General features: G+C 44.4%; 1 protein-coding gene across 1 annotated transcript in view; it reads left to right on the forward strand.

Moving 5' to 3' along the window:
• Window positions 1–5425: 5425 nt before the first annotated feature.
• LOC139326456 (guanine nucleotide-binding protein G(o) subunit alpha-like) overlaps window positions 5426–14679 on the forward strand; it is a gene marked incomplete at its 3' end in the record, with an annotated part of 130004 nt that continues 120750 nt past the window's right edge. Inside the window, exons 1-2 of the mRNA XM_070956497.1 lie at window positions 5426–6433; window positions 7226–7268. Of these exons, the coding sequence (XP_070812598.1) occupies window positions 6316–6433; window positions 7226–7268 (161 nt within the window). The remainder of the gene's footprint in view (window positions 6434–7225; window positions 7269–14679) is intronic.

Genomic DNA, 14679 nt, shown 5'->3' on the forward strand with positions numbered 1-14679 from the left:
TAGTGATAAGGCAAGAGGATTATAGAATAAAGGCATTTGCAGATGATCTGGTGGTTACCCTATCACAACCAATGGAATCAATAATCCTGATGAACGACATTATACAAGACTATGGTAGAGTTTCAGGTTTTAAACTGAACTCAAAAAAGACTAAAATGATAGTTAAGAATATGACACAAGATCGTAAACATGAGCTTGAAAGGAGGGCAGGTTTTGAAATTGTACCTAAGGTAAAATATCTTGGAATTCAGGTTGCAGAATCAAATATGAAATTGTTTCAAAATAATTATGAGGTGTTGTGGCGAGAGGTCCAGAAAGACATGGAGACTTGGAAAAAGCTGCAACTGTCTTTACTTGGAAGAATAGCAGCAGTTAAGATGAATATTTTGCCAAGATTTCTGTTTTTGTTCCAAATGATTCCGGTGCTTAAAAGTGATAAACAACTGAAAGTCTGGCAGTCTGGTGTGAATAAGTTTGTCTGGAACGAGAAAAAGCCGAGAGTGAAATTGAAAATTATGCAAGATGTTCCAGAAAGAGGAGGCCTTAAACTCCCAAACCTACAGTTATATTATGATGCAGCAGCTTTAACTTTAACAAGTGACTGGTTTGGAAATAAAAAGGCTGGAATATTGAATGCAGAAAGTTTTGATCTTGAATTTGGATGGCATGCTTACTTATTCTATGAAAATAAAGTGGATAAAGTATTTAAAAGTCATATACTTAGAGCCTCCCTGATGAAAGTTTGGAAGAAGCACCGACTCAAATGGGATTATAAAATACCGCTATGGCTGGATCTTGGTCATACCTTGTGGAATACAAATATAATGTCACTCGGGGGGTTTTTATATAAAGAGGTTCTTTTTACAGATGCGGGCAGATGGCAGCTGAAGACATTGCAGACACTGTTGGACGAAGGGATTAATTTAACCTGGTTACAATATAATCAATTACAAATGAGATGGAAAGAGGACCAAAAAACTGGTATTATGTTGCATGAGGAAGAATTGGTTAGACATATAAGAGAGAAAGGTCCAATGCATATTAAAAGGCTTTATAATGTTTTGTTAGAAAGAGATTCAGAAACGGAATTAGTTAAAGATTGTATGATTAAGTGGGCACAGAATTTTGAAGAACCAGTGATGCTGGAAACTTGGGAAAAAATTTGGGTTCAGAATGTTAAATTTACACAGTCGCAAAACCTGAGAGAAAATTTTTATAAAATGTTTTATAGATGGCATTTAGATCCTAAAAAGTTGTCATGTATGTACCCTAATGTTCAGCCAAAATGTTGGAGATGCGAATGTTTGGATGCTACGTATTATCATGTATGGTGGACCTGTAGGAAAGTTAAGGCTTTTTGGATAAAAATTTGGTGGGTCATGCAGAATGTTTTGAAGAAAAAAATTCAATTTTCTCCACAATTGTTTTTATTGGGTATAGTTAAGGGTTTTACACGGGGTGAAATAAAACTAATATTGTATATGATAACAGCAGCAAGATTGTTGATAGGTAAATACTGGAAGAATGAAGCTTTGCCTACTATCGAGGAATGGACTTTGAAGATGGCCAGTTTTGCAGAGATGGCGAAGATTTCAGCGTATTTAAAAGATTGTTCACAAGAGACTTATGAATGGGAATGGAAAAGGTGGATAGAATATGTTCAGAACAAATACCAAACTAGAAAGTATCAAATAGCTTTTATTTGAAAATAATGTATTAGAAATATTTTAATGTAAAGAGACAAAGAGGAAAAATTATATAGGGGGAGGGATGGGTTCAGGTTTATTTATTAGTGTTATTAGTTATGAGTATGTAATAGGGAAGTCTGGGGGGGGAGGGTTAGGGAGGGTTAGGGAGGATGGGAAGTTTGGGGAGGGTGGTGGGGGGGTGAAAAAAGGGGTGAAAATGTAATTGTAAAACTTTTGCAATAAAAAAAAAAAAAGAAATGCGACAAATAAATAAATAAATAAATAAATAAATAAATAAATAAATAAATAAATAAATAAATAAATAAATAAATTCCACTGATTGTTGTCACTGTCCGAAAATTTCTCCTTCGTTCTAGGTTGATTCTGTTCTTGTTGACTTTCCATCCATTGCCTCTTGTACGGCCTTCAGGTGTTTTGGAGAATAGGTTGACCCCCTGACCCCCTTCTTCTCTGTGACATCTCTTAAATATTGAAAGACTGCTATCAGGCCATTCCTAGTCCTCCTTTTCATTAAACAAGATATACCCAATTCCTGCAACCATTCTTCATATGTTTTAGCCAGCAGTCCCCTAATCATCATTCTTCATAGCAGAAAGCTCAATTGTTGTCAATGGGCTTTCTCCTATGATGAGAGAAGGACGTTCCAGGTTGATATGCTAGAAAGGATGCTGTATTTAATATGGATGAAGGCTTAATCCCAGCTGAGATTTGACTTGCTCTCAAAACTCAGAAGTCGCTTGGTGGCACCTTTTCAGATGAATCGATTTTATTAAAAGGCAGAAGGTTTTATTTCGTCTGGAAAGATCTTACCAAGTTCCTCGTGACCTTTGACCTCCATAGATCAACAATGACTCTCCTGCGACCACGACCCACTCAATCTTGTCCCAACTTCTGTGTCTTCCTGATTTTAAAGAGGACACCATGGAATCCAAGCAGTGGTGAAATCCAATTTTTTTTACTATCAGTTCTGTGGGCATGGCTTGGTGGGCGTGGCAGGGGAAGGATATTGCAAAATCTCCATTCCTTTCCCACTCTAGGGGAAGGATAGTGCAAAATCCCCATTCCCTCCCCACTCCAGGGGAAGGATACTGTAAAATCCCCATTCCCTCCCCACTCCAGGGGAAGGATACTATAAAATCCCCATTCTCTCCCCACTCCTGGGGAAAGGATACTGCAAAATCCCCATTCCCTCCCCACTCTAGGGGAAGGATACTGCAAAATCCCTATTCCCTCCCCACTCCTGGGGGAAGGATATTGCAAAATCTCCATTCCTTTCCCACTCTAGGGGAAGGATAGTGCAAAATCCCCATTGCCTCCCCACTCCAGGGGAAGGATACTATAAAATCCCCATTCCCTCCCCACTCCAGGGGAAGGATACTGTAAAATCCCCATTCCCTCCCCACTCCAGGGGAAGGATACTGTAAAATCCCCATTCCCTCCCCACTCTAGGGGAAGGATACTGCAAAATCCCCATTCCCTCCCCACTCCTGGGGGAAGGATATTGCAAAATCTCCATTCCTTTCCCACTCTAGGGAAAGGATAGTGCAAAATCCCCATTGCCTCCCCACTCCAGGGGAAGGATACTATAAAATCCCCATTCCCTCCCCACTCCAGGGGAAGGATACTGTAAAATCCCCATTCCCTCCCCACTCCTGGGGGAAGGATACTGCAAAATCCCCATTCCCTCCCCACTCCAGGGGAAGGATACTGCAAAATCCCTATTCCCTCCCCACTCCTGGGGGAAGGATATTGCAAAACCTCCATTCCCACCCCACTCCTGGGGCCAGCCAGAGGTGGTATTTGCCGGTTCTCTGAACTGCTCAAAATTTCCGCTACTGGTTCACCAGAACCTGTCAGAACCTGCTGGATTTCACCCCCGAATCCAACAGTTTAAAATGGATGAGTTTTATGGACACATTCATGCAGGACTTTTGGCATTGTAGGAAGATTGAATTGCTCTTATTTTTTTTTTCAGTAATTATTTTCAATTTCTCGGTCTAATCTTCCAGCCTGAGATTTCCCCATCATCATCACACATCCAAGCATTAGTCTGTCTAGACCAGTTCTCAATTACTGCCTAGGTAGACACTTTCTAACAACACCAGCAGTCAATGTTTTGTGTCCTTTGGCCCAGGGATCAATTGCTCACAAGGCAACTATCCACGATGGATCTGCAGATTGTTCTTTAGCTGAGCAAAGTCATCTGGATTACCAGGAGCTGAGAACAAACTCTCAACTCGATTCATTCACCATCATCATAGCTTAAACATAGTTTACTGAATAAGCCAGGATTGGCTAAAGAGATGAGTCACGAATCCCTGGTTCCAGCCATGATGGTGATCAAAGGTGCCAGTTTAAGTGATCCTGATGTCCCTACAATCTACCTGGTGCAAAAGGACTTCATTAGAATGGAATGGAATGGAGTGGAGTGGAATGGAATGGAATGGAATGGAATAAAATTCAGAATAGAATAGAATGGAATGGAATGGAATGGCATTCAGAACGGAATGGAATGGAATGGAATAGAATAGAATAAAATTCAGAATAGAATAGAATAGAATAGAATAGAATAGAATAGAATAGAATAGAATAGAATAGAATAGAATAGAATAGAATAGAATAGAATAGAATAGAATTCTTTATTGGCCAAGTGTGATTGGATACACAAGGAATTAGTCTTTGGTGCATAAGCTCTCAGTGTACATAAAAGATACATTCATCAAGAATCATAAGGTACAACACTTAATGATAGTCAGAGGTTACAAATAAGCAATCAGGAAACAATATCAATAGAAATTGTAAGGATACAAACAACAAAGTTACAGTCATGCAGTCATAAGTGGGAGGAGATGGGTGGTGGGAACGACGAGAAGATTAATAGTAGTGCAGACTTAGTGAATAGTTTGACAGCGTTGTGGGAAGAGTTAAATCTTTGCTCCGGTCTTGGGGTGCTCTCTTTCTCTGGGGAAGACCCCAATCTTTCTGCATTTGGATTCTCCAGGGTTTTTTTTTTTTCCCCGCGTCCCTTCTCGTCGTGGGGGTGGAGGGGGGGCAAATAAAACGAAGGAAAATGCTTCTTGCAAACACATGGAACGAACCGACTCGTGGACCTGCACCAAGGGTGAAAAAAAAATCATCTTTTTTTTTAATTTTTAAAAAGTGCCTATTTTTTTAATTAAAAAAAAACAGGGAAAACCGCACCTACTTCGACCTGAAAATTAAAAAAAAAAAAAAACACCCTGCATCTTAATTAAAAAGGGAGGGAAGAAGTAAATCAAAGCAGAAGAGGGCAGGCGAGCCTCCTTCGGTGGCAACTGGCGCATTCACTTTCTCTTCACCGAAACCACCAACCCCCCCCCCGTCACTTTCCCTTTCTCATTAAAAGCCAGGCGGGGGGGGGAGGCTAAGTCTCAGTAGCAGCAACTGTTGGGGATTCGCTTATCCCACCCCGCGCTTAGAGGTTGGCAGGACGGACGCCTTCTTCCTAGCCATCTTCTCCTCCACCACCACCACCCCCTAACCCCCTCCCCACCAAAAGCCCCACCCTACCCCACCCCAGGGGGGCTGAACTGTCTGGCCAGCACGCATGCGCGCGCGGGGGGGAGGGAGCCACAGACGTCAGCAGCCCCAGCCGGCCTCGCCTCGCCCCTTGAAGTCAGCAACGCAAAGCCCAGGCTCGCTCGGCGTCCTCCCCACCCCTCGCCTTTCCTCCTCCTCCCTCCTCCTCCTCTCTCTCTCTCTCTCTCTCTCCTCCGGCTGGCTCGCGGACACGCGCGCGCGGGCGCTCTCACCCTCCCCCCCTCCCCACCGCCAGCCTTTCTGCATTTCTCTCCATTAGGACGGGCTGAACGATGAGATCGCTCGCAGCCACCGCCGCCGCCGCCCATTAGAGACCCCCCAGGTTAGGGGGAGGGGAGAGGAAGAGGGGGAGGAAGGGAAAAAAAAAATAACCCACCCCAATCCAACAGCAGGGAAAGAAGGAGAAGGAAAAAAAGAAAAAGAGAAAAAGAAAGAAAGAAGGCAGAGGAAAGAAAATCCGAAGGAGAGAAATTCTGGCCGAAGAAGGAAGGGCGGACCAAACCCCCAAATCTTGAGCACTTTCTCCCCGTTTTGCAAACGATACCGGAGCCGGAGCTCTCAAGCAACCGAGGCCAGCTCGGTTTTCTTCTCCAGCTGGGGCAGAAGAAGCGAGAGCTCCGCTGCCTCCGACCCCGCTTCTTCCGACTCCTCCGGCAGGCGAGCCACCTCCCTTCTCTTCTCCCAGCGCCCCCCCATTCTCTCTCCCCCCCCCACACCCCAACTCTCCTCCCGACCAGCTCCTGCAGCTCCCGCAAGCTCGGCTGGTTCCTTTGGATGCCTTGATTCGCCGGAGCGAGCGAAGAGCAGGGCTGGGAAGCAGGAGGAGAAGAGAGAGAGAGAGGGAGAGAGGGAGAGAGAAAGAAAAGAGAGGGATTCCCCTCTTCGGCCTTTGGCGTTGCAATCCGAGCTTTTCTCCCGATCCGGCTTTTCTTTCCCCCCCTTTGGGCTCCTCCGTGAAAGGGTGGGGGGGGAAGAAGCGAAGGAGAAGGGTCCGCCAGCCCGGCACCGTTCCCGATTTGGGGCCACCATGGGATGTACGTTGAGCGCCGAGGAAAGAGCCGCCTTGGAAAGGAGCAAAGCGATCGAGAAGAACCTCAAGGAAGATGGGATCACCGCGGCCAAAGATGTGAAATTACTCCTGCTAGGTAAGCCAAGAGCCGGGGCTCCCTTTCTCCGTCGGCCCCACTCCCCACTCCAAAGCACTTTCCTCCGTTCCCTCTTCTCTCCCCCCCCCGTCTACACACACACACACACAAGGTAGATTTGCACACTCACGTCTCTCCTTTCCTCCCCCCCCCCCACATCCCCACCCCGTCTGCCTGCTTCTCAGGTGTGGTTCGGCGCCCCCCCCCGACCCCCCCGCTCCTGCTCTGCCCCCTGGCATGATTTCCGCTGCAGCCCCCTTTGGTTCCTTAGAGGTTGCAATTCCCCTCGCTTTGTTGCCTGGTCTAAGGCCGTTTCCCCAGAATATTTTATCTTCTCCCCAAACCCCCACCCCCCAAAAAAATAAATCACTGCCTTCCACCAACTAGGGGTGTGTGTGTGTTTTCACGCTCCATCTTCTGCCGCACCTTTGGATGGACTGGCTCAAATGTAACCCCGTCTCAGCCCCTCCCCAATTCCCCGCCTCTCCCCAACAGGTAGGGTCTCGCTTACTTACCATCCTCTTGCTGGTTTTTTTTTTTTTTTTTTTAAAACGTATCTCCCTTCATCTCTCGCCTTTTTTTGCACCGAAAACTCAATTGCACAAACAGCGTCTTTTTGGCTCCCCTCTTCCCCACCCCCGCCGCGCAGAGCCATTAGTATTTACCACTCCTCTCCCGTATTTATCTGCTTTTATCTTCTTATATTCTCAACACTGGCCAGATTTTGCTTTTATGAAGGTTTTAATGTCCTTTTCCCCTCCCCCTTCCTTTTCTTCTATTTTGTCCCAACAGGGGCTGGGGAATCCGGAAAAAGCACAATTGTGAAGCAGATGAAGTAAGTCAGCTCATCCTCCCTTACCCTCTTACGTACGGCAGCATAGTGAGAGAACTCAAATATTTGCTGATTCTATTAAAAAAAAAAATCTTAAGTGTGTGTGGGGGGGCACCTGTTTTCCGTTTAGTCGCTTTTTAAAAAAAAATTTTGGAGATGGGAGGGAGAGTAAGGCAACTCGCTCCTTGATTCAATGGATTTGTTAGGAGCCAATCCGTTGGTCTATGGTAGCCCCCCCCCCAAAAAACCCACCCCACTCAGGAGTCTGGTGACGCTTTTTCTCGACCACCGATTTTATGACAAGGCTAATAATAACTGGGCGCGTTTATGCCTTTTCACGCCCTTCTAAATAAATAAAAAAAATTGGTTGATGGGGAAAGATTCCCCATCAGTGTTGGCCTCAATGAATGAGTCTCCGCCATGTTTAAAGATGGGGAGGAGATGGTGTTCTCAGTGGTTTGAAGGGGAGCCCGGCTTGGCCAGGCCCAACATCTGGAGCAGCTGTTGCAAAAGCTTGAGGCGCAGGTGGGCAGAAGAGGGGAGGAAACCGCCGCCCCTCCTCTCCCCTCCCCTCCCCTCCCCTCCCTTTTCCCAGGCTTCTGTGCCTTGGCTGAGCTCTGACATGGCCCCGCTGCGCCAGGTGTGAGGTGCTGTTCACCGCCGTGGTGCTGAAATCGGAATTCCTGTTCTTTCTTTCCTCCCTCTCTCTCTCCCTCCCTCCCTCCCTCCTGCGAAGAATGGTGGCCTGGAGGGATGGGGTGGGGTCGGAAGGAGAGAAACTTAGCCCTGGCCTAGGCATTCGTGCACTGGCACCAAATTATTCGGTGGTATTCCCCCTCCCAAATAAACCCCCTGCTTCCCGGACCCCGCTTCCCTTTGCCCGCATTTCCAGTCTTTTGGTCTTGTTAGGGGACTAACGGGGGCTGGGTTTCGGCCCGGACCAGGGCGCGTGGATCTGTGGAAAGGCATCTGATAATACAGATTTGAAACTACTTTCCATCAGCCCTCTTCCCTCCCTCCCTCCCTCCTTCCTTCCCTCCCTCCTTTCCTTTCCGCAGCTTTCTCGCTTGGAGCCCTTCCCTGTCCTTTAATTAATCAGGACAGAATTTGGCTGCCATTCCAAATTAAGCCGGGGCAGGAGATCGAATTCGTGCCAAGGCCCTCCGCTTCTCTGTCCCTTCCCCCGTGGACACCCGTGTATTGCCGAACGTGTGAGCGTGGCAGATTCCTAGCAAGTGCGGGTCGTAAGAAGTGTGTAGAGGGGAGGTCGGTTCCTGCAGCGGATCTATTTCTCTCTCTTGCCCCCTTCTCCGCCAAGCAGTCAGTGACGCCGATTTGAGCTCCCGGGAGGCTTGTGGGGCGGGGCGGGGCGGGGAAGGGCGCGGGAGGCAGATACGACTAGGTGTAGCCCAGGGGGTGCGGGTGTGCACTCAGGCGTACACATGAGTTGGGAGCTCCTCTGCACGGTGCCTCTTTGGCTGGATGCCCCGGCTAAAGGGAGCGAGTGGCCGGATGGTTAGGAGATGACGAAGGGAGAAGCGACAGTCAATGCGGAAGGACAGCGGGTCCTGTGTGTCCTCCCCCCTCCCCCCCGTTGCAAAATGGCCTTCTCGGCAGCCTTCGGATAGCTCTTGCAGGTTGCTAAGAGAGAATGGCGCTCGGGGGGGGGGGTTGGAGAGTTGCACGCAAGCCACACCTGCACGCATACAAATACAGAGAGAGAGAAAGAGAGAGAGGGAGAGAGAGGGAGAGGGAGGGGGAGGGGGGAGAGAGAGAGAGAGAGAGAGAGAGAGAGAGAGAGGGAGAGAGAGGGAGGGAGGGAGAGAGAGAGAGAGAGAGAGAGAGAGAGAGATATCTTGGGTGCCTGCCCGCGGCCAGCCTTGCCTGCCTGCCTGCCCATACATGCCCGTGTCCCGGGTGGTTTTTCTGTTAGCCTGCCCGGGGCTGTTAAAATAAGCCGCAGGTTTCAGGCGGCGCAGGCGGTGGACAGCGCCCGGCAGAGCTTGGAAGACGCGGTGGGCTCTAGGGAGCTCGGCAAGCTTCGGCTTGGCTCGGCTAAACTCGGGCGTGGGACTCGCCTGGCCTTCGGAGGCATTCGGTGGCGAAGCCAGCTGCCTCGGCAAGAACCGGCCAAAGTTCGGCTCCGCTCGGACAAAAGGAAGGATGGATGGATTGATTGATTGATTGATTGATTGATTGATTGATTGATTGATTGATTGATTGATTGATTGATTGATTGATTGATTGATTGATTGATTTATTGATTTATTTATTTATTTATTTATTTATTTATTTATTTATTCTATTTCTATACCGCCTTTCTCCCGTAGGACTCAAGGCGGTGTACAGTCAAAAAAAAATATAGATACACAAACATCATTAAAATTATTATTATAACATAATTTGACCCAATTAAATAGAACCTAAAATTAGATAACATTTTTTAAAAAATTTAAAAGTCAAGATGTAACAAGACACACATGTCCTGCTGTGATGGGGTGTGCTAAGGCCCATTGAGCAGACACAATGATAACAGAATCAGAATAGAGCTGGAAGGGACCTTGGAGGTCTTCTAGTCCAGCCCCCTACTCTAGCAGGAGATCCTATACCATTTCAGACAAGTGGCTGTCCAGTCTCTTAAAATCCTCCAGTGATGGAGCAACCACAACTTCTGGAGATAAGCTGTTCCACTGGTTAATTGTCCTCACTTGTTATGAAGTATCTCCTTCATTCCAGGTTGCTTCTCTCCTTGATTAGTTTCCATCCATTGTTTCTTCTCTTGCCTTCTGGTGCTTTGGATAAATAAGTTGACCCGTCTTCTTTGTGGCAGCCCCTCAAATACTGGAATATTGCTATCATGTCCCCCCCTTAGTCCTTCTTTTCTCTAGACTAGCCAAACCCAAATCCTGCAACCGTTCTTCATATGTTTTAGCCTCCAGATCATCTTTTTTTTTTATTAAAAAGTTTTATCAAAGATACAAACATTTTCTCCCCGCCTCCCTCCCACCCCCCTTCCTTCCCCTCCCCCCCCCACCCCCCTCCCCGGACTTCCCAGAGCAAATACAGGGTATAGCATTTAACAATCATAAATTAAAATATGCTAACATTTTATAGAGTCCAAATTCTCCCTTGGTTCTTAACTCCACATAGTTCAAAAACAAACTATAGACATAAACTAAAAAAAACTAAATTGAGTATACCTTTGATCATCTTAAATTGCTCTTCTTTGCACTTTTTCCAAAGTCTCAACATCTTTTTTTGTAATGTGGTGACCCACATTACATGTAATTACATGTAATTGTGGATGCAGGATTCTAGGTGTGACCTTACCGAGGCTTATGCAAAGTGGTACTGATATATCATGCAAGTCATTTTCTAAGTTTTGCTTGCTTGAACCCAGGGGTGGGCTAATTAATATGCCAACTTTACCACCTGTGGATTTCAAGTCCCAGAAATCTTGAGCCAACACTGAAGTCCTCATGAAGTCTGTAGGTTGTAAAACTGCCACAGCTGCCCACTCCTGCTGTAAAACTCAATTTAAGCCCCCAATAGAATTCAGGCATCTCCCACCTTGGCAACTTATGGACTTCAACTCCCAGAATTCCTCGGCCAACCATGAGCTTTTTTGCAGCCAGGATCTCATAGCCCTAATCTCATACTTAAATTTCAATCCCTGTCAGATTTCTTATACTGATTCCTGTTATTCCTCCTTCCTTGATTTATATAGAAAAGAAGGAAGAGGGAGTATTTTCACAATCTTGCGCTTGAGATTTTCTATTGTCAAGGGGATGGACTCCTTTGAGCCTTCCCAGTCCTCACTAGCTGATTTAGTGCCCTTAGGGCTTTTAAGTCCATCATCATATATCACAGGACATAGAATAATAGGGTTGGAAGGGACATTGGAGGTCTTCTAATCCAACCCCATACCCAAGCTGGAGACTATATAGCAGGGGTCTCCAAACTCGGAAACTTTAAGACTTGTGAACTTCAACTCCCAGAAATCCTCAGCCAACATGCACTGCCTGGGGAATTCTGGGAGTTGAAGTCCACAACTCTTAAAGTTTCCAAGTTTGGAGACCTCTGACTGTCCAGTCTCCTCTTCAAAACTTCCAGTAATGGGGCACCTACAACTTTGCTTGCTTTAGATGTCATAAATACAAATAAACAAATAATTCCCTCAACACTGTCAAACTATTTACTAAGTCTGCACTACTATTAATCTTCTCATCGTTCCCACCACCCATCTCCTTCCACTTATGACTTTGTTATGACTTATGACTTATAACTTTGTTGCTTGTATCCTTACGATTTATATTGATATTGTTTCCTGATTGCTTATTTGTAACCTCTGACTATCATTAAGTGTTGTACCTTATGATTCTTGATGAACGTTTCTTTTCTTTTATGTATTCCGAGAGCGTTTGCACCAAGACAAATTCCTTATGTGTCCAATCACACTTGGCCAATAAAAAATTCTATTCTAAAAAAAAAATACTATCAAGATTCTCCAACTCTCTAGCCCAACTCTAGTTTTGCTCACACAACACAACGAACCTCATTATGCTAAGCCAGGAGTCAGCAACCTGCGGCTCTGGAGCTGCATGTGGCTCTTTCACCCCTCTGTTGCGGCTCCCTATCACTCAAAATATCACGCACAGCCGCCAATGTGCGACACTTGCCAGCACACAATTTATTGAGCTTTTCAACCCCTAGTAGGCCAACCATGGATAAATCCACGAAAAGTTTCAGAAGAAAACAGAAGGTTTAATTCAACTACATATGCTAGTTTTATGGCCGCTCAAGAAATAGTCAGGCATGGGAAGAATTTTGTGGCTCCCGGTGTTTTCTTTTCTGTGGGAAACGGGTCCAATTGGCTCTTTGAGTGTTTAAGGTTGCAGACCCCTGTGCTAAGCCATTCATCAAATGCCCTGGCTTTGTAAGTCACTAACAATCACAACAACAACAAGAAATAACCAACGTTAAAAACTCATCAAATGTTATAAATGTATGTGCTAAGACTTTCACTGACCTGGTTGTAAGAACACAACCCTTGAGTTTCTAGTGTCATAAATAGCCCAATAGGTAAATATAAATGATTATACGTGCCCAAAAGAGACCACTTTTTCAAAATAGCTCAGGGAGGTGTGACAGAGGATCACAAAACTATGGTTCTCTCTTGCCCACGCCTGGAATTGCACGCTCTGTTCTGTTACAGAAAGTAGAATTCACATTACGTGTTATGCCCAAATCGATAAACCATATCGATCTGATGATCAACTTCATCAACTGAGCAGCTAAAAGGATGATTGTGTTTCCACAACGCATGACCTACAAGTTGCCCAGCCTCATTTTAACTTAGTTTGTTAGAACCTGACTTACAAACTACTAAAAAGGCATAACGAATACTCTCCTTTTTTTGTTAAATATTTTTTATTGTTTTATATCACATATTCCATTTCAATGTTGAACAGTGTGTTTTCTAGGTGTCCAAAATCTTAACATATAAACATCATCATAATCACTACACACACACACACACACACACACACACACACACACACACACACGAGATAATATCAATTGAAGGGCCTGGTGGCTCAGCAGACTGATAGCATTGCGATTAACACTAGCTGTCTGCAATTACTGTAAGTTCGAATCTCACCAGGCTCAAGGTTGACTCAGCCTTCCATCCTTTCTAAGGTAGGTAAAATGAGGACCCAGATTGTGGGGGCAATAAGCTGACTTTGTATAAATATACAAAAGGATGAAGGCTACTGCTTAACGCACTGTAAGCCGCCCTGAGTCTCAGGAGAAGGGCGGCATATAAATCAAATTAAAAAAAAAAATCGTTATTGAAAAGTATACTATCTTCCCTTATGGTATTGATTATATAACCATCAAAGTATTACTCATCAGTTTTTCTTTCTCATATAGTCCATATTTCACGCATAATGAATATTCTTAAAGAGTCCCTTCTTTAGGCAAAATATTTCTCTTCTTTTTAAATATTTTATTAGTTTTAAAATAAAACAATGGACATTGCTCAACGTCTCTGGTTTCTAACAGTTGCATTAAATTCAAGTTAATAAGTAATATATTCCTTAATCTATACACAAATTTACATATCTCCTTTTTCATTATATATCAAGTATACAGTATTTTACTTCCTAAACAGCTACAGTATACATATATTTAATAAACCTATATTACATTCACATATTTCAATATACATTGATATATTGATATACATTGATATATACATTTCCAGACATTCGTTATCCCTTGTTTTTTGGCATTCTTCCTCTTATCTAACCAATTTATTCCAGACTTCATAGTATGTTGATTCACTTTTGTCCTTGAGTTCTAAAGTAACTCTGTCCATCTCTGCACAGCTGTAGTTTTTGTGTATTACTTCTTCTTCTAAGGGTATTTTTTACACTTCCATTTTTGAGCAAACGCTAGTCTTGCCACGGTAAGTATATGCAATATTAAACAGGTTACATTTTTGTCATATTTGCCATCTGTCAGTAAGAAAAATTCCGGCTTGACTTCTGTTTTGAACATTAACATCTCTTCTAACCAGCTTCCTTATTTGCTGCCAAAAACTTTTAGGCAAAATATTTCTGGATGTTTTCTCAAGAGAGTTATTCCTTCCCTGATTTTCTTTTCCCCAGAATATTTTCCCTAACCTCTAGAATGGTGTCGTCCTCCCCTCCTCATCTTCCCAGATTAAGGCTACCCTGGGACCTCATATCTGGACTGAGATAAGCTAAAATAAGCAACCATCTCTTTAGGCTTGAACTGATGATGCCTTGTTTACTCACACTCTGGAAAAATAAACAGAGCCTCGAGTCTTTTATGGAGCAAGGCTAAAGCACAAACGGTTGCATATTTCCTGGCAGGCTAGTTGCTATGAAAATCAAACTTGTTATTAGGCCTGGGTTTTAACCTCAAAATGTTTGCTTTCCTGTTAAATTAAGGGGAGGAATCGGAATAAGCAAACTCTCAACTGCCGAGGTTCATGGCTTAGTTGTCTAAACCTTAGTTGAAGATAAACTGAATGGGCAGAGATGGATATATATATATATATTCCTTTTAATTCATAGGTATAAATGTGTGATATTTTTGTAATCAGGGTTTTTCCTATGTTGATAAAAGATGTTAATTGGCCATGGTGGGAGATTTCATCCCACCATGGCCAATTAACATCTTTTATCAACATAGGAAAAACCCTGATTACAAAAATATCATATATATATATAACTATATATGTGTTTTCTCAGGTTTTCGCGGGTGTTTGTATGTAGGTCTTTGGTTATTCGGGTCTTCTCCCACGTAAAATTGGAAGTGTCTTGGCGACGTTTCGAGAAAGTCTCATTCGTCATCTTCAGGCTGGTGTTCTCGGCTTCGTGCT

This window comes from Pituophis catenifer, unplaced genomic scaffold, assembly GCF_029215685.1.
Source record: "Pituophis catenifer annectens isolate HBS135680 unplaced genomic scaffold, rPitCat1.0.hap2 SCAF_42, whole genome shotgun sequence".
Classification (NCBI taxonomy): Eukaryota; Metazoa; Chordata; class Lepidosauria; order Squamata; family Colubridae; genus Pituophis; species Pituophis catenifer.